Here is a 20408-nt window from a genome sequence, read left to right as displayed (position 1 = left end):
CTATACCCATTTTTTGGGTCACCATTTAACTTATACCCGCTTTTCATAAAAAATTGTAAGTGTACCCACTTTTTGGGTAACTTCAGACATACGGGCCTGAAGTAGCAAAAGTTTATGTCTGAAGTTTGAACTTCAGAATTTTTTGCCTGAAATGTAGCATTATCAAAGCAAAACTTCAGATATTTTTGCCTGAAGTTTGGCCTGACTTGCAAAGGCAATCACGCAAATTTTAGTTCATAGTGCAAGGGAAAACTTCAGTTCAATTGTGTATGTCTGAAGTTTGAACTTCAAAATTTTTTGCCTGAAGTGTAGCCTTATCAAAGCAAAACTTCAGATATTTTTGCTTGAGTTTGGGCCTGACTTGCAAACTCCAGTTCATAGCAAGGGAAAACTTCAGTTCAATTGTGTATGTCTGAAATTTGAACTTGAGAATTTTTTTGCCTGAAGTGTGGCCTTATTTTGCTTGGCCTTATTAAAGCAAAACTTCAAAATATTTTCACCTGAAATTTTGCCTAACTTGCAACGGTTATTGGAAAAATTTCACTTCATAGTGCAAACTTCAGACAAATTAGTCTGAAGTTCTTCAATTTGTAGTGCAAACTTCATGACAAAATTAGCTTGTTATATTTGAACTTCAGATAGCGCAAACTTCAGACAATTTCTAGTGCAAATTTCCACATCAATAATGTTTTGAGATTTTGGCGGCAGTTGAAGAACAATTCTGTGCATAATTTTCAGTGATGAAACTGCACAACTGCGATCTTTACTTTTAGTTGGTCAAGAGAAAACGGTCAGCTCAAAATCACTGGCATCCTTTTACACTATTTATCTCAAAAGTACAGCCTCTTTGGAAAGGGGAAAAAAATAATGGGTTTGGTCAGATCCCAAACTGAACTGCTCTCAGCCTCGTCAGAAAAGAAGAGGAGGAAGAAAGGAGCGCATAGGTCAGGAGGAAGAAGAGGAGGCGTCTGAAGTTATCAAAATTAGGGTATAGGTTAAATAATTTTAAAAATATGGGTATAGGTTAAATGGGGGCGACCAAATATGACGTCCCGTGCAATTTTTAGAACAAAAACTACTCAACTATACATTTAGACCAACAAAAAATTAGACTTATCATATATGAAATTACTCAAAGTACCTATATAAAAATAATAACAAAAGGACCAGATAAGCTAAATATCTCAACAACTATTAAAGCTCTTTAACTATATAATAATAAGTAAAGGATCCTTGGACGGCCAAGGGTACTTTCGGTATTATTAATTTAATGAGGATAACTGGATAATTTTGCTTTCATTAAGTAAGTGTTGTACCGAAACTTCAAGGTGTCTAAGTTGAAATACCACCTGGCTTTAATTTTCCCCCACCCTTTTGTGCCTTTGCCTTCTTCTTTCCATCTGAAAGTAAAATTTTTGTTTCCCGTGTCTCTTTCTATCTTCTTCAATGTCTCTCTTCCTGATGTGTGTAGTGGGGCTCGCTATTGAGATAACATTTGTAATTATATTCAGAGTTATTACTCTAAATTCCCTTAAAACTATCATATTTTTATCAATTTTTTATTTAAATTATTCGATATCCTTAAAATCCTCATGAACTATATCCCGTTTGTTATTAAAAAAAATTCCTCCTTAATATTTTTGGTAAAATGTTTGAGATAACTCATCTAAAGACGTGTGGAACATAAAACTATCCATAAAAATGGTCCCGTTGGCATACTCTAACTGCTAATTAGTGTTATAAAATTCAATTTCTTTTCCACTTCTATTTTCTTTGTATTCTCGATTTTTTCATTATTTTTTCATCATTCTTATTCTTTTTTTACCTTTCTTCTTCCTTTGTCCAGATTCCACCCGAAACTTTATTTCTTCTTAAATTACTTTTCTTCTTCATTTTTTCTTTATTTATTTCTCCATAATTTCTCTTTTTTTCAAACCCTAAATTTTTTTAATCCCAAATCCCGTACTAAACCAAAATCTACAGTGAAATCGAAGGTTAATGTGAATAATAAGATTGAATTGAGGTTTAATGGCAAAAATTCAGATTAAAGGCTTTTACCCATTTTTTATTCTTTATTGTTAGTTCAAGTCTTTAACTAAACTGATAATTAAATTAGGGTAAATTAATTAGCCATGTGTCATAAACTTGGCACGTTTAAAGCTAATTAGAAGATTATACTCAATAGTAAAAAGTCGACGAGGAATTTTTAATAATTAGGAAGATATAGTTCAAGGGTTTTAAAGACATCAGATAATTTAAATAAGAAACTGACTAAAACGTAATAGTTTAGGGTGATTTTCGGGTATTAACTCTTATATTTACACTGTACTGAGAAAGTAATAGAAGGATGAAAATTTTCCTTTGTTAGGTGAAATCGCCTTCATGTTTTCACTTGCCCATTTCAGCCTTAACAGTGGCTAATACTCACAAAAAACGGTCTGGCATTGTGGATAGTATTCGCGTAGTGACAAATGTTTGCTTCTCCTATGATCAACCTGCTAGATAGAATTACTCGATATCTTATCTAAGAAAATTAAATTAGGATTCAGTGAGGATGACATAAAATAGAATATAAGTTTATAATCTATTTAAAATTGGTGAGAACTTATAACGTACCTGTGACACTCTAATGCTAGAGCACCAGTGCTTGCTTGTAACGATCCACCCAGACGTTTTGAGCATTTGCACTTTGTTCGGTAGTTTACGGGCATGAGTAGATTCGTATGATATATTATGACTTCTGTAAATCGTCGGTTTTGATTTTCAGGTTATCCAGAATCGAACTGGAAGAATGGATTTCATGGTTTGAAGTTTTAAATTGAAAAAATTGACCAAGTTTCACTTTCTTGTGAATTTGAACCCGGAATGGAGTTTTGATGGTTCCGATAGCTCCGTATGGTAATTTTGGACTTAGGAGCATGTCCGGAAGATTTTTTTGGAGGTCCTTAGTGGATTTTGGCTTGAAATGGCGAAAGTTGAATTTTTGGGAAGTTTGACAGGGGAGTTGACTTTTTGATATCGGGGTCTGAATCCGATTATGAAAATTAGAATCGCCCCGTTATGTCATTTATGACTTGTGTACAAAATTTAAAGCCATTCCAGATTGATTTTGTTATGTTTCGGCACGAGTTATTGAATTTGAAAGTTCAAAGTTCATAGATTCGATTTGAGGTGTGATTCGTCGTGTTGATATTGTTATTTGTGTTTCGAGACCTCGAGTAGGTCCGTATTGTGTTATGGAACTTGTTGGCATGTTCGGACGGGATCCCGAGGGGATCGGGTGAGTTCGGACGAGGTTTGGATCATTTCATTGCATTTTTGGATTTTTGCTAAGCTGCTGGTTCTGGTATGACCGCACCTGCGGTTGGTTTGCGCAGGTGCGATGGTCGCAGAAGCGACAATGGAGTCACAGGAACGGAGGTGTTGCTGGGAGCAGGAGTCCGTAGAAGCGGAGGATTCATTCGCATCTGTGAAGGCGAAGATACGGTGTGAAAGGGTGCAGGAGCGAACGTCAGTGCAAGAGCGCAATTTGGACTCACACCTGCGTGTGCGCAGCAGCAGAGTTTCTACCGTAGGTGCGAAGGCAGGCCTCCAGTGCTTCTCCGTAGAAGCGTATTTTTGGTCGCAAAAGCGATGCTGCAGAAGTGGCTAATGTGTCGCAGGTGCAAGAATACTGGGCAGAATGCTTTAAATTGAGGCTTTGGTTCTTTTATCATAATTTGAGATGTGGGACTCAGATTGAGGCGATGTTTGGAGCAATCTTCATCACAAGGATTGGGGTAAGTGTTCTACACTTATTTTTTATCGTATTTCATGAATCTATCTTCATATTTTGGCATTGATTGATGAATCTTAAAGAGAAATTGAGGGTTTTTGCCTAAAGTTTCATAATATGAATTTTTAAGATTTGAATATCGAATTGGAATCAGATTTGAGTGAAACTAGTATGGTTGGACTCGTAATTGAATGGGTTGTTGGATTTTGTAAATTTTGTCGGTTCCGAGGTGCGGGCTCGGGTTGGGCTTTTGGCCGATTTTGGGCTTTTGATTCAAGATTTGATCTTTTTCAATCGGGATTGGTTCTTTTAGCATTGTTTAATGTACTTGAATTATTTTTGGTTAGTTTCGAGTCGTTCGGAGGTCGGAACGCACGGGATGGCATCTTTGGATCATCGCTTGGATTGCTCGGCATTTGTATTGACTTGTTCGAGATAAGTAACTCTTCTAATCTTGGAGCTGAGGGTATGAAACCCCGAAATACGTATTATGTGATTGGTATTGAGGTGACACACATGCTAGGTGACGGGCATGTGGGTGTGTACCATGGGAATTGAGACTCTGTTGTTTCCATAACACTGTATAGTGGTCCTACTTTGTTGAGGTCTGTGTTTTCACCATGTGATAAAGTAATTAAGCAGTCAATTATACTAGATATCATGTTTAGGCTTTATGACGATACTGCTAGGACCCACAATGGTCGTTTTTTTGCTGTCATTTCATTGATATTTTGTACTCAGTTATATTCATACATTCATATCATATCTCAGTCTCAGTTGTTATTTATAGATACATCAGATCATTATTGTCGGGCTAGTCTCATGACATTGGTGAGACTGGAGATATTGATGACTGACTGATGTTGGGGGCCTGTTTGTGAGGATATTGATACTATAGCACATGAGTTATCCATGCAGACCCAGATATTGATACTATATCACGTGAGTTATCCGTGCAGCACGTGAGTTATCCGTGCGGATCCAAATATTGATATTATAGCACGTGAGTTGTCCGTGCGGATCCAGATATTGATATTATGACACGTGAGTTGTCCGTGCGAATTATAGCACTTGGGCTGTAGGAGCCCCTTCAGAGTCTGTACACCCCCAATGAGCGCAGTTGATTATATATATGTGGATCGGGCTGCACGCCGCAGCAGATATTGTACAGTGCTGGGTGATTGAGTGTGCTGAGCATTGAGCATAAAGAGAGGGAATGCGAGATAGTGAGATTGATTACTCTGAGAGTGTGAGTATATAAACTCATCATTGAGATGCATTGCATTTAACATGCGTACTTGACATACATGCATAGAGATGCATTTCCTTCTGCTACCGGGTTTTGGTGTCATTTATGATTTTACCTGTATCTTGACATGTAGGCATAGAGACGTACTTTCCTCATGCTATCTGAAAATGAAACATCTTACTTGTTATTGAAAGGAGTTTTGGAAAAAATCAAAGGTTTCAAACTTACTCGTATTTTGGCATTTTTGGTAAAAGATTTGAGTTTTCACTAAGATACTTGAAAAGTAATGCCTATTTTTCTAGAACTGTGAACGAACGGGCATTTTATTTCTAAGATACTTTTTTTGTTATTTGTACTATGCTGTTATGAACTGTTGTGGAATATTGGTGTTGGACCCGACCTTTGTGTAAGCTCGTCACTACTTTCAACCTAAGGTTAGGTTTGTAACTTATTAAGTACATGGGGTCGGTTGTACTCATACTACACTTCTGCATATTGCGTGCAGATGTTGGCTACTGATATTGTTGTGTTCGATGGGAGCTGGATTTGAAGTTGTACTTGTGTCTCGGTTGTAGCTGCTTCTTGGTCATGATAGCCTTAAGTCTATAAAACTCTGTTAATGTATTATTTTTCAAACAGATGATGTATTTACTTTATTTCAACTTTGTAAATTCTATTCTTAGAAGCTCATGATTTGTACTTCCAGTCTTTGGAGAATACATCAGATTAAGATATTTGTTTACTTAATTGCTTATTTAATTGTTATTGGAATTAGTTAGTGATTAATTGGATTACCTAGCGGGTTGGGGTAGGTACCATCACGACTAGTCGGATTTTGGTTCGTGACATTGCTGCTCTTGTCAACACGGGAATGATTCCGAAGCTCTCACTTTCTCCAGAAACTGTTTCATCGTAAAACGATTATACGTAAATTAGCTCAAAGTTCTTAACAAAATGTATAGAAAATGTATGTAATTGCAACGACCCGACCAGTCGTTTTGAGTATTACAACCCCGTCTTTCCATTTACTGCTCAAATTGTGCTTTACGGTTATTATTTGACTTGCCGAGGTAATTGATTCGGGTCCGGTGAGAATTTGAAATGATTTGGAACACTTAGTTTCAAGGTTTAGAACTTAAGTTGAAAAGGTTGGCCGGACGTTGACTTATGTGTAACGACCCCAGAAAAGTTTTGCTAAGAAAATTAAGGTTTCGTGGTGCCGAAATAGGTTTACATGTTTGAGAATACATCGGGGAATAAAGAAATTTTTTTGCCAGAATAAGTCATTTCTGCGGCCCACTATGCAGACCGCATAATGGCCGCAGAATGAATTAGAGGTGGGGCAAGTTTGGAGGAAGGTCGGCGGCATATTATGCGATCACAGACCAGTTCTGTGGTGCATTATGCTACTGCAGAACAGGTCTGCGGATCACATAACGGCTGTAGACTGAAACAGTGTTGCCTTGTTCCGGAAGGCCTTTTTGCGACCCATTATGCGGGCCGCATTACGATTATGCGGTACGGTCTGCGATCGAAGACCCGATTTCGGCAAGTTTAAGTTTTGAAAATTTTACCCGATCCTATTTTTATAAAAAGGCATTGGGGGTCATTTTGAAGGGTTCATCTGATATTTTAGAGAGAGGTGAGAGAATCTAAGAGAGAGAAAGTGAAGACCTAGTCATTTGTCCATCAATTCTTGTTCAAGGTTTAGAAATTTCACAAGGATCTTGCTAGGGTTTCAAAGAGGTAAGAACTTCTAACCCTAGTCTTCAATTTCGAGTTTGGGTAAAGATGGGTGATTGAGAGTAGGATTCTTGGATGTGAGAGTATTATTTATACATACACGTACCAATAAGGTTTGTGAAAAAATTATTGAGTTCAAATGGGTAAAGATTGGGTTGAAAATGGTAGAAATCTTCAAAGACTTTAATTGAAGATTTGAGGGTCGAGTTGATATCGTAATTTGGTAAAATTTGTGTGGTTGGACTCGTGGTTGGATGAGCATTCATAGTTTATAATTTTTGTCGGGTTCCGAGACATGGACCTCACAGACGATTTTTGAGTGCAATTTCGGATTTTGTTGGAAAATTAGTATTTTCATATGGAATTGATTCCTATAATTTGTTTTGACTGAATCAAATTATTTGTGGCAATATTCAAGGCGTTTGGAGGCCGATTCACAAGGCAAAGGAATTGCAGAATAAAGAATTAGACAATTTGAGGTAAGTAACCGTTCTAAATTTGGTCATGAGGGTATGAAACCCTGGATTATGTGTTATGTGATTGGTTTTGAGGTGACGGGTGTGTGGGCATACACCGTAGAAATTGTGACTTGGTCAATTCCATGGAACTGTGTAGTTGAATGACCTGTTGATATCAATACAATTTTCACGTGTTAGAGAAATTGAGACGAGACTCGTATTAAAAATAATGCTTAGGCATATGCTGTTATTATTGGTACCCATTGGGTTCATTTCTACGATTGAATTATATGTTCAAATTATAATTTCACACTCAGTCATGTTCATTCATTTCATATCATATCTTAGTCTCTATTGTTATTTATTGATACATTATATTATTATTTTTGGGCTAATTTTAATGACATTTTGATCCCGAGAGACTCGAGAGGTTGATGACTGAGTGAGGCCGAGGGCCTGATTTGTGAGGATATTTATGGGATCGGGCTGCACGCCGCAGCATGTTTCATTGATGTATGCCATGATTGGCTTGTTATAGCGCTTGGGTTGAAGGAGCCACTCCGGAGTCTGTACACACCCCTAGTGAGCACAGGTACCTACTGAGTGCGAGTGCCGAGTGATTGAGAGGAATGAGTGACTGTGAGGAAAGAGTGATTGTGAGGATGAAGTGAATGGGAGGACTGACTGACTGCTGCTCTAAGAGGATGCATTGATTTTATTGTTGTTACACTTCAGCTGTCATATATCACTGTTTTGGAAATTTCTGAAAGATATTATCTCCTTTTTCAGCCGAACTTGATATGAAATTACTGTTGAGTTTTAAATGGTAAGCATGAAAGCATACCTATCTTCTTATGTTGGAAATTTCTGTAATTGGACTTAGGAGTGAAGCTCGTCACTATTTTCAGCTCTTTATTTAGTATTGTTACTTGTTGAGTTGGTTGTACTCACACTACACCCTGCACCTTGTGTGTAGATCCAGGTACTTCGGGACAAGGCGATTGCTAGTTTTTCGACGGTTTATCCGTTGGAGACTATCGAGGTAGCTGCTTGACGTCCGCAGAGCTTGACTCTCTTTCCTTTTAGTTTTTGTACTATTCTATATTTTTAGACAGTGTTTTATCAGTCAAACATTGTTATCATTTAGATGCTCATGTACTCAGTGACACCGAATTTTGGGAGTGTTTGTATCGGTATTTGCAAGATTTTTGTGTTGTATTTAAATATTATATTTTCAAACTTAAAGAAAATCGTGATTTATTGAGGTTGCCGGCTTGCCTAGTATTAAGATAGGTGCCATCACGACAGGTGTGATTTGTGGGTCGTCACAGTAAAAGAAAAATCTTTTGATGTATTTCACTTCATCTTCCGGTCTCTGTATCTCAGGACGTGTAGGATCACTAGCAGCAAACTCCATGTATGACAGATGATGAAAGTTAGTTCAAAGCGACTTGGAAGATAAATGCATCTGCAGATAGAAGTGTAGGAAATAGGAAAATAGAAGGTCAACTATAAAAACATTTATATGAGTAGTCTTTGTCAAGTTTTAGTACTTCTGTTAAAAACTAGAAAGTGAAATTTACACATACTGTATATACAATAAATGATTCTTTGGATACTTGGATTTCTTACACTATCAAGCTGGTCCTCAAGAAATGGAGGAGGGAGTTTAGGTATTCTATCACATTTGGACTTCCTAAAATCATGTTAAGGAGAAATATCTAATGTGTTGACATTTCTATCATATTTTCTGATTGCTAATATTTTGTTTTGTACAATAATAATTGTGTTGACATTACATAAATTAGAAAGAGTGATGAGACATAGAATAATAGAAAAAGGAAAATATAAACTGTGTTAAAGTCACCATATTAGCGCTACGATCTTCCAAAATTGGATCAGAAGGGTGAAATAGTACTTATACTTGACAGAATGAATTTTCAAGTATTCTAGATATTGCTGAGAATGTTGTTGGTGTCATTGGTTAGTTTGAAATTTAATTTTCTTTAGCTTCTTTGGAGCAGGAAAACACACACACACACTACAAGTATTATTTCTCACTGTTTAGTTAATTAAAAATTCTACATGTATATATAAAAGTGGCAGTGGGGTTTGTATTCAAAACTCTAGCCATCCAGTTATTAAATATGTAACAATAGATAAGTATTACTATTTATTAATAATATATTAAGAATACTATTTAAAGGAAATAAAAGAAGGAAAGAAGAAAACAGATTTAAAATCTAAAGGGTGTGTTTATTCATTGATGTCTAAAGGGTGAATCCATTCTGTTTAGTTACTAACCTTTCTAAAAGCTTTTGTTCAACCGTTGGTGGCTACAAAGCATTGTAGTTAACTTGTCCGTTGTTCTTCTCATTCACAATTCCCTCTTTAATTTTAGAAATTCCTTCTCCCTATTGGGTTGAGTTCTTGTGATAGAATGAAATCAAAGAATACAATTTGATTTCCAGAGTAGGGGGATAAAATTTCTGTCAAACTATTTGCACTGTGTGGGAAAATTATTATTTTAATTATAGTTTCTTGGAAATGTCTTGCCTACTCGTCTCATATTTTTGTTAAAATTCTCAGTAGATTATCGCAACAATTTAATTGATGATATTAGAATATTACAATAGTTTTTATTTCTATTCCAGCTTAAGTTGGCAATGTTATGGATCAATTAGGGCCAAACCAAACTATTTTTTGTGTGCTTTATCTTTGACACGTAGCCTTCCTATATATAGAATCTCACCAGGGCCGGCTCCAGTGTTATGGAAGGTAAGGCTTGTGCCTCAGGGCATCTCTAACCTTTATCCCTTTTTGGGGACAACTTACTCCAACTATTCTCCCATTTTTGCCCCGAAAAGAGAATATTTTTTTTATATTCTTCTCTCTCTTCTAAATTATATTATTATCTTTCATTTCAATTTTATTTTTTAATTTTCATTAAATAAATTCCATCTTTTATTTTCATTAATTTGTAATTTCCATTAAAACAATTTCATAAAATTTTAAATAATATAATTTGTAAGCAATTATTATAGATTATCTAATAATTCAAATAAAAGTGAAATCATTGCGATACAAGATTAATTAAATACATATTATATAACGATAAAATTCATTCAAAATACTATATAAATATTCAACTTCAACCTCTAATTTTCTCCTATAAATGATCTATTAATGCATTACGAAGTACAAAATAAGCATCTTTGTCCTTAATTCTTCTATGTCGAGCTAAAAATTCTTGAAATCGTTGATTTTCATCTACTACCATTTCTACTGTTGGAGGTGGACCTTCCAAATCATCTTGAATTGGTGCATTAAGATCACGCTCATTCTCGATTATCATGTTGTGCAGTATAATACATGTAGTCATTATATCATGTAGCACTTCCTTTTGCCAAAAACGTGACGGTCATGCAACAATTGTAAAACGTTGTTACAAAACTCCGAATGCACGTTCAATATCTTTTCGACATGATTCTTATTTCATCGCAGAATATTTCTTCTTTGCCAAACGTGGCTCACGAATAGTTTGCACAAGGGTTGACCATTTTGGATATATATACCGTTAGCTAAATAATAATACATATTATATTCTTGTCCTTGAATAACAATTATAACTCATAATAAAATTAACTACCAATTTTACATTAAAAAAATAGATGCACGATAATTAATTATTTAAAATTATACATAAAAAGATAAATTAAAAGATTAAATAATAAAAATAATAATATTTTAATGGGGAATAGTAAATGGGGAGATGAATAGTGTGTCCCCAAATTCGGGGAGACACTTTTCACTCCCCATTTTGGGGACAAAAATGGGGGAGGGTAGGAGTGAAATTTTCCCATTTTGGTCCCCAAAAATGGGGAAATCCCCATTTTGGGGACAAGGTTGGAGTTGTTCTTAGGCCCCCAAATTTGAGGGGCATCATTTTTTAAAAATAATAGATTTATAGATATTTAAAAATAATATTTTGTACTTTTAATATAAAAGTAGAGTTTTTAATATAAAAAGAAAGAAAACTTTTTTTATATATAAATAAAGTAATAATTTAACTTACTTAAAAATGGGTAGATGAATAGTTTTCCTAATGTTTCAATTTTTTCCCTAATGTTTCCTAATATAAAAAGAAAGAAAACTTTTTTGATATATAAATAAAGTAATAATTTAACTTACTTAAAAATGAGTAGATGAATAGTTTTTCTAATATTTTAACTTTTCACTTTTTACCCCTTCATTAGATAACATGTAAAATTTTACTCTATTCCTTAATTTGTCCAGTACAGTCTTTCTTATTTTCAATCTCTTCATATTTCAGAAACCCCTACATATTTTCTGTCTTTCTCTTTGATATTCTTACTTACCTTCTTTTTTCAAGATTTCATTAGTTCAAGTGTTCAACAATACTTTTAAACTTCCAATAGTTCTATACTTCTATTGCTCTATAAAATCAACAATTTTTCAAGAAAGATTAAATGCTGAATTTGCTATATTATCAATTGAGAAGGAATTATTAGAAAAAATCGATTATAAAAAAGATTATTAAAAATTTGTATCTCAAAAAGTTAGAAGAATAGAGTTCAAATAAAAACAATCTTATAATTTTCTTTTAAAAATATAGGCCCCATATTAAATTTTGACTTTAGGCCCCGTATGTTCTTCGTCAGCCGCCCTTGAATCTCACCAAGCTCAATTCTAGTTTCTTTTTCTTTTTAAGAATATATTTTTAGTGCATAATTAATTGTAGACTTAAAGTTGACTGTCTTCATCTCCCGCCAATGTATCAACTTTAGGTCTACAATTAATAATATGCTGAAAATATTTTTTATTGCACTGCATTCAATCGTGTATGCTACAATTGTGCTAATATAACTTTTAGTTTAGTAAACAATATTTAAAAGTGTGTATAACATACTAAAACTGCTATTTAAATCTTTTGATCTTAACCATTGTCATATAATTTATATAGGAGAGTGTCATTAAAGATAAAATAGGAATGTTTGAAACTAAATAAAGATTAACCGAATATTAAAATATGATATTATTTTTTAAACAGAAAACAAATAAATTGACACGAAAAGTGTAATTAATTAAGAAATAATCTAAACAACATTTTTTCACGTCTACCAAAAAAACACATTTTTCAAATCGAATCGAAATGAAAATAATAAAAAATTATCCACCACATGTCCGACACGTGGCCAAACATTAAAAAAAGGCTTAGATCATCCCAGCACAAGATTCATTCTCATTGGTGCTATAACTTCACCTCCAATTCTTATTGGGCCACGTCATCAGTAATGACGCCAACAAAGCAAACTAACTAAACGGGTTGACCCGAGAACCCACGGGTCATATTAACGTTCCAACACTATAAATACCTCCTCACCTGGCGGGGGCCTCAATCAAATCTTTCTCCGTATATTGTTCTCACACTATATAAATTTTCTCTTTAATTTTTCAACTAAATTGTATAAAAAAAGTGAAGAATTTTGTTATTTAGAATTCTGAATAATAAAGTTGAAGCCATGGGTGGCGGCTACTGGAGGCGAAACAGTTCTCTGGTGGTGCTAGCAATCGTTTTATTCGGTAAAAAATGCACCATTTATCGTATTTAGATCTAGATCTATTGATTTTATTTGCTTTTTGTAAGTTTAGAATGGAATTATCATGTTATATTATGTTTGTTGACATGCTGAAATTGTCATTATATGTCGTAATTTGGATCGGTTATGTTTATAGCTGAGCTCAACTACTTTGGATCAAACTGTTATCATTCTAAAAAAAAGCAAAAAACAAAGCAAAAAAACTAATTTGGAATAGGAGTACTTGATTGAGATATCGTAATGGATTCGTTCTTAGATTTGTAGGTTGGATATTAATTTCTAGATCTGGTGAATGTCCTAATTTTATGCTCTTTATGTGACATAGTTTGACTCAACACAAAGAACAAACTCGACATGGAGGTTATATAAGAAAGAAAGAGAAAACCTTTGAAACTTATGGTCTTAAACATGTTATAACCTTTGTTTAGCTATAAATACTACTCATTAAGGGGTAAAATGAGAAGTTTTAAATGAAATAACGGACTAATAAGGAAATAGTGTTGCATAAATTGGAATGGAGGAAGTATTTAATATCAGTTTCTAGGGTAGGTTTTGTACATTCACTGTCTACTATATCATGTTCTCCTTCAACTTTTAGATTGAGACTACTTTTGTTCTTTTTCATGATACGTCGAGGTGAAATATAGTTTCAAGGCAATGGCATTTTAATGATTAGATGCTTTCTCATTTGTGATCCATCTGCTTTTTGAGAGGGCCAATTAACGAAATTTTGGTGAACATTCCGCCAATATGCATTTTGTCTTTTGACTCTAGGAATCATTTTAAATCAAGTAGTTGATTTTCTAGTATGCCATCCCATATCCTATATTGATTTCATAATCTTCAAGAGTTATTTAGGATATTAATTAGACAGGCTTACTTCAAAGGCAAGTTTAGTTGCATATAACCCCAGATTTGTAAGTTTGATTTAATGATTTTGGGATGAGAATGATTTATAACAGTTAATTTGGCAAAAGTTGCTGGCTTTATGTTAGCTAATCTAGCTTCCATGACCCTCTTTAGTTATATTTTCTTCTGTCCTGTTTGGTGTGGTTTTTCAAAGAGAAGTCAAATATGTTTAGTGTTGCTAATGGCATACTCTTTCTGCAACAGGTTGTCTTTCTGCACTTTCGATTGCCAAAGAGGAGGCAACCAAACTAGGAACAGTTATTGGAATAGACCTTGGGACTACCTATTCTTGTGTTGGAGTTTATAAAAATGGTCATGTTGAGATTATAGCCAATGACCAGGGAAACCGTATTACGCCATCATGGGTTGGGTTCACCGACGGTGAGAGGTTGATTGGTGAGGCAGCAAAGAACCAGGCGGCTGTCAACCCCGAAAGAACCATCTTTGATGTTAAGAGGCTTATTGGAAGAAAGTAATGGAAAGCTCTCGGTTAATTAGTAGTATGGTTCATTAAGCTTGTGTATTATATTGTGCTTATAGATGCTCCATCTTATTTTTAGGTTTGAGGACAAGGAAGTTCAGAAGGATATGAAGCTTGTCCCATACAAGATCGTGAACAAGGATGGGAAGCCTTACATACAAGTCAAAATCAAGGACGTAGAAGTTAAGGTATTTAGTCCTGAGGAAATCAGTGCAATGATTCTGATAAAGATGAAGGAGACAGCCGAAGCTTTCCTTGGAAAGAAAATTAAGGATGCTGTAGTAACTGTTCCCGGTATGTTGTGATTTAAAAAATCTGTGCGTTCTGGCTTTCTTTTTCTTTTTCAGTTGACTTATATTTTTTGTACTTTGCAGCATATTTCAATGATGCGCAAAGGCAGGCTACAAAGGATGCCGGTGTTATTGCTGGCTTAAATGTTGCAAGAATTATTAATGAACCAACAGCAGCAGCCATTGCTTATGGATTGGACAAGAAAGGTGGTGAGAAGAACATTCTCGTCTTTGACCTTGGTGGTGGAACATTTGATGTCAGTGTCCTGACTATTGATAATGGTGTGTTTGAGGTTCTGTCCACAAATGGAGACACCCATCTTGGAGGTAAGGAGCTTGCGTTATGTGGTCTACACTATTATTTTCAATGCTAATCTCTCACTTCCAATCGTACCCTGATTCTACTATTTGCTGGATTGGGCTCATCTTAGCAAACAACTTGATACTAGTAAATGGAAAGATGATTTTGTGATTGGGCTGCTTTCATTTGACTGTTACATTAGCTTAAGTCTCATATTGGGTTCATGAACTGTGCTAACATGTGAATGAAATAACATAGGTCATCATTTCAATGAGGAAGAATTAGAGTTGTCATTTGTGGGTCAGATTGTTTGCAAGATTTTGGTTTGATCGATCTGTTTTTTCTTGCAGGCGAGGACTTTGATCAGAGGATTATGGAATACTTTATCAAATTGATTAAGAAGAAGCACGGGAAGGACATCAGCAAGGACAACAGAGCTCTTGGTAAGCTAAGAAGAGAAGCTGAGCGTGCCAAGAGGGCATTGAGTAGCCAACACCAGGTCCGAGTTGAGATCGAATCGCTTTTCGATGGTACTGACTTCTCTGAACCATTGACCCGTGCTCGCTTCGAGGAGTTGAACAATGATCTATTCAGAAAGACAATGGGACCCGTGAAGAAGGCAATGGAAGATGCTGGATTGGAGAAGAACCAAATTGACGAGATAGTTCTTGTTGGTGGAAGCACTAGAATTCCAAAGGTGCAACAGCTCCTGAAGGACTACTTTGATGGAAAGGAGCCTAACAAGGGTGTGAATCCTGATGAGGCAGTTGCATATGGTGCTGCTGTTCAAGGTGGTATCTTAAGCGGAGAGGGTGGTGACGAAACTAAAGGTACCTTCTCCAATAGATTTTAATTCTCTAGACTGTTTGGTGATAAGATAATGATGAATTATATCTTCTTTAGTGGTTGATTGTGACATATAACTTTTAATTGTTTCAGATATCCTTCTCCTGGATGTTGCTCCTCTCACCCTTGGTATTGAAACTGTTGGTGGTGTGATGACCAAATTGATTCCTAGGAACACTGTCATCCCAACCAAGAAGTCTCAAGTCTTCACTACTTACCAAGACCAGCAGACCACTGTCACCATTTCGGTACTGTCTTTGCCGCAAATTCTGATAATTTTGCTATCTGCCATTTAAGAAATGTTATTTAATGTATGCTTCCGATGCTCAGAACCTAACAGAGTTATGTACCATATTTTGATGATAGGTTTATGAAGGAGAAAGGAGTCTTACTAAGGACTGCAGGCTCCTTGGAAATTTTGATCTGACTGGAATTCCTCCAGCTCCAAGGTTTGTAGCATACCCATCTTTTTGCATGTTCTTTATTCATTAGTGAGTTTTTGCACTTTGATGGGGTGATCTGATTTGGTATTTTGATTATTGTTCGAACAGGGGAACACCTCAGATTGAGGTTACCTTTGAAGTTGATGCAAACGGTATTTTGAATGTCAAAGCAGAAGACAAGGGTAGTGGTAAATCAGAGAAGATTACCATTACAAATGACAAGGGCCGCTTAAGCCAAGAAGAGATTGAACGAATGGTTCGTGAGGCAGAAGAGTTTGCCGAGGAAGACAAGAAGGTGAAGGAGAGGATTGACGCCCGTAATGGTCTTGAAACCTATGTGTACAACATGAAAAACCAGATTAACGACAAGGACAAGCTTGCTGACAAGCTCGAGTCTGATGAGAAGGAGAAGATTGAGACCGCCGTAAAGGAAGCCCTCGAGTGGCTGGATGACAACCAGAGCGCTGAGAAAGAGGACTACGAAGAGAAACTGAAAGAGGTCGAGGCAGTATGCAATCCAATCATCACAGCTGTTTATCAAAAATCAGGTGGAGCCTCAGGTGGTTCATCAGAAGAAGAAGAAGATGGACATGATGAACTGTAGGTTAAACTTAACACTGCCTTTGACACTAATGAAAAGAGGCAAAACATTAGGATACCGGATAGACCAAGACGAGTTTAGTGTAAGTTGTAAGTTTTGTCATTGTTCAAGTACGAGGGAAAAGGTATCCCTTCGCTTGGTCTTTTGAGGTGAAGATACTTATGAAAGGATGTTTCCTCTTTTAAACTTGTATTCTGCTTCGATCTGTTTTAGAACTTCTGAGATTAGTTGAATCTAATGGAATCAAATTCAGAATGAAGTTTAACATAACAAGTTTCCATTTTGCTATCAGTCTTAATGTCCTGTTTTCCATCAGTTGATTTTATAATAACAACTCTTGTCAGCATCAAGCTCATTTCAATAGTTGCCTATCCCGCAAAATTGATAGAAGGCCGTTCAAAACTTTGTACAGAAACTGATGAAGAAACCTATTGTAAGAGGCAAAAACTTGTTAAGAACTCCTTTTAGTCCTTTGTACTGGCTTTCAGAAACTGAAAATACCTCTTTATTATATCAAAACTTCACTGATTCTAGCACTTCAGTTAGCTGGCCACTTATGGGTTTTTTTTTACCCCATATATAACACAAACTCTGGAACGATAATTACAACAACAACAACAGACCCAGTGGAATCCCACAAGTGAAGTCTGGGGAGGGTAGTGTGTACGATGACCTTACCCCTACCTTGTGCAGGTAGAGAGGTTGTTTCTTGATAGACTCCCAGCTCAACATAGTCACAACAACAAAGCAAAAGGGAAATAAAGGAATGAAAAAGACATGAAAAAGCAACAACAACAACAACAAGATAGTAGAACTATAATTGCACAGTAAATATGTAAAGGTAGTATAACTATATTGACTTGACACTCTCATATCAAAAGGCATAAGGAGCTTATAAAATAAAGAGTACAAACCTAAAAGAGAATAAGAAGAATGAGAAGACCACCAGCAGCAGAAATATTTGGTGTTTCAATTTCATAGGACAATGAGAAACAAACAAAATCAGAAAAATGCAAAACAGATGCGCATCCGGGGAATCGAACCCCGGTCAGTACCGTGGGAGGGTACTATGATACCACTACACCAGATGCGCTTCTTGTATCCGAGAATCAAAATATATATTACTGTAATCCAATAATAATGTAATATGCTTCAAATATTCTAAGTTACTGATTTAAGCATTACCTTAAAATTTGAGGAGTATAAATCGTTGGAAGTAAATGATAAATATTACTCCATCCATTACCAAAAAAAATATTACTCCATCCATGTCAAAAAGATTGACACTATTTTCTTATTAGTCCGTTTTAAAAAGATTGGCGCGTTCCTATATTTTCTTAATAGAAAGAATTTATAATCACCTAAATATGATGACTTATTTAAAACTACAAGTTTTAAAAAAATTATAAATACATAAATATTATGAGATATTTAAGATCATAAGTTTTAAAAGTATTTTCTCTTTATTAAGCTTTGTATCAAACAATCCGGGACAAATTAAAATGGAGAAAGTATGTACTAGCTATGTTAGGTCCCCAATTATATGAACATTTGAGTCCCACATAACGCAAGGGAGAATTCGACTGAAGTAGGTAAACGAGTTTAAAAATTAATTTAGGCTATATATTCATATCCTAAGTATGATATTTTAGTATTCTTTTAAAAGAATTTCTTTAAATTTCACAAGGAAATTAAAGAATACACACCTCGCATACAAAATATACGAGGTCCTTACTCATTTTATTTATTAGTTTATTTATCCTGCTTATTCATTAAAAAATTTAAAACCCACTCAAAACGTGAAGCCCCCATCCTTCAGTTTCTCAGAAAAAACAGCAAATGAAATTTGGAATTTTCTGTAAAATAGGTAAAAACATTTTAACAAATACTAATACAGTATTATTTATGTATCTGATAGTATTTTAGCATAGAAACATGATAAACTTTTTTTCATTATTTTCAGATTTTTTATGCCATTAATTTGAGTTTCAGTGTTTAGTTTTAGCTTTTCTTATAGATTAGTATACTTCAAATTAATATTAGATAATTCTAGCTTTACAATTTAATGAGTCGATGTCTCTCTTTTATGGCATAGCAAAGGGCATCTAAAGTTTGATTTGGATTAGAAGACAAACCCCTCTTTGTTAGCTTTGTAATGAGAACTCTTTTTTTCTCTCTGTTTTTTTCTTTATCAGTTTATTAGTTTATTAGTTTACTTATTTATTAGTTTAAGCTTTATGCATGTTTAGTGTAAAAATGCATAACAGGATCCACCCATGAGGGAGTGGGGATTATTTATTATTTCAGTAATAAAATAATTAATTTTTTATTAGACCCTCTAAACAAATCTGATTTGGTTAAAGAAAATAGAATTACAGTCAGTAGTATTGATCCCCAACTTGGTTTAAAGAACTGATCTTAAGCTGCAGTGATGCCAAGGTTCAAATTAAATTCCAGCTGAGGTAAAAACACGACGTGATTATTTTTTTTATTCGTGTAAGTATTAGTGGACAGAGTTACCGCTACTTATATTGGTGAATGAACTACCGGACATAAACAGATGGGGGCTGCCTTCATTTCGCATTAATAACAGAAAAAGAAAGCTCATTTTTTGGGAGCCACCTTAATTGGCGGACAATTTTTGTGTAGCTGTAGCACTGATAGGTTTTTTGTATAGATTGGATACATTGAAGTTCATAGATATATGACTCCTGTATACATTTTCTAGTTCATTTACCTCATCTCCTAAATTGAGATAATTTATCTATCTCACTTATGGACTAGGGAATAGAGTAAGTTTTTGTAAGCTCCCTCAAATCAAAGTGTACTGATTAGAAGATGAATAAAATGTCACTTATTATTTTTAAAAACCTCTTTCTGTCAGACATCAACCTATGAGTTATCTCACTTGTCCAGAGGAAGTGGAGTTAGTTGCCTCTTTAACAAACCTCTTTCTGTCAAACATCAACCTATGAATCCCACTGCTTAAGAATTGGTAAATACGAGTTATAAATTGATAAATGTAACCCTAAAATTATCAAATGCAACTTATAAATCGTTAGCATTTATGATAAATGTGACACATAAATGGCATTTGTCGATTACAATTGCGCTCACTTGTGCAATTGCGACTTATAACTCTGTGATGACCTGATAGATCACTTCGAGTTTTAGTCTTTATTTCTGTATATCGAGACCTCGAATAGCTCAGTTTAGGAAAAATTAGGACCGGGGCGAAGTTACTCTTTGCGAACGCGAGGTACTGGTCACGAACGCGAAATGGAGGGGGGCTTGCCCTACGCGATTGCGAAGCTTCGGGGGGTTCTGAGGGAGCTGGACATGTGACTCTACGCGAACGCAGGCTTTGGCTTGCGAACGCAAGGCAGGGGGAAGGCTAAACCTTCGTGAACACGAAGAGTTGACCTCGGTCGCAGTGGCCTTTTGGCCAACGCACTTCGCAAACGCGTCAGGTGCTTCGCGAACGCGAAAGACACCTGACGCCCAGTCTTTAAAACTTCCAAAATCGGGATTTAACCCATTTTTGACCATTTTCACATTAGAGTTCGGTCTAGAGACGATTTTGAAGAGAAATTTCATCTCCACTTCGTAGGTTAGTATACTTTAACTCGTTTTTTTCCATTTCCATCAAACACATTGATTTCTAACCTTAATTTATGCTCTTTCACGTTAG

At 35.3% G+C, this 20408-nt stretch overlaps 1 protein-coding gene and 1 non-coding gene across 2 annotated transcripts; one reads left to right on the top strand and one right to left on the bottom strand.

Annotated features, from left to right (window-relative positions):
- Positions 1-12634: 12634 nt before the first annotated feature.
- LOC107776733 (luminal-binding protein 5-like) lies at positions 12635-16984 on the top strand. Its single transcript, XM_016596646.2, has 8 exons — positions 12635-12829; positions 13960-14227; positions 14316-14530; positions 14611-14853; positions 15178-15657; positions 15767-15921; positions 16040-16122; positions 16225-16984. The coding sequence occupies exons 1-8, from the start codon at positions 12769-12771 to the stop codon at positions 16718-16720; spliced, it is 2001 nt and encodes a 666-aa protein (XP_016452132.1). The 5' UTR covers positions 12635-12768; the 3' UTR covers positions 16721-16984.
- A 755-nt stretch (positions 16985-17739) lies between these two features.
- On the bottom strand, positions 17740-17810 carry TRNAG-CCC (transfer RNA glycine (anticodon CCC)). The gene has a single exon. It is a non-coding gene; the product is annotated as a tRNA-Gly (tRNA).
- Positions 17811-20408: the final 2598 nt, after the last annotated feature.

The sequence above is a fragment of the Nicotiana tabacum genome, chromosome 15 (assembly GCF_000715075.1).
Source record: "Nicotiana tabacum cultivar K326 chromosome 15, ASM71507v2, whole genome shotgun sequence".
Lineage (NCBI taxonomy): Eukaryota > Viridiplantae > Streptophyta > Magnoliopsida > Solanales > Solanaceae > Nicotiana > Nicotiana tabacum.
Note: the sequence above shows the minus strand (reverse complement) of the source record. Positions and strands in the feature narration are given on the sequence as shown.

Excerpts from the sequence above, each read along its gene's own strand:
- LOC107776733 (XM_016596646.2), top strand. The coding sequence starts at position 12,769 with ATGGGTGGCGGCTACTGGAGGCGAAACAGTTCTCTGGTGGTGCTAGCA. Across the intron at positions 14,228-14,315 it reads AAGAGGCTTATTGGAAGAAA|GTTTGAGGACAAGGAAGTTC; the intron begins GTAATGGAAAGC and ends TCTTATTTTTAG. Across the intron at positions 15,658-15,766 it reads GGGTGGTGACGAAACTAAAG|ATATCCTTCTCCTGGATGTT; the intron begins GTACCTTCTCCA and ends TAATTGTTTCAG.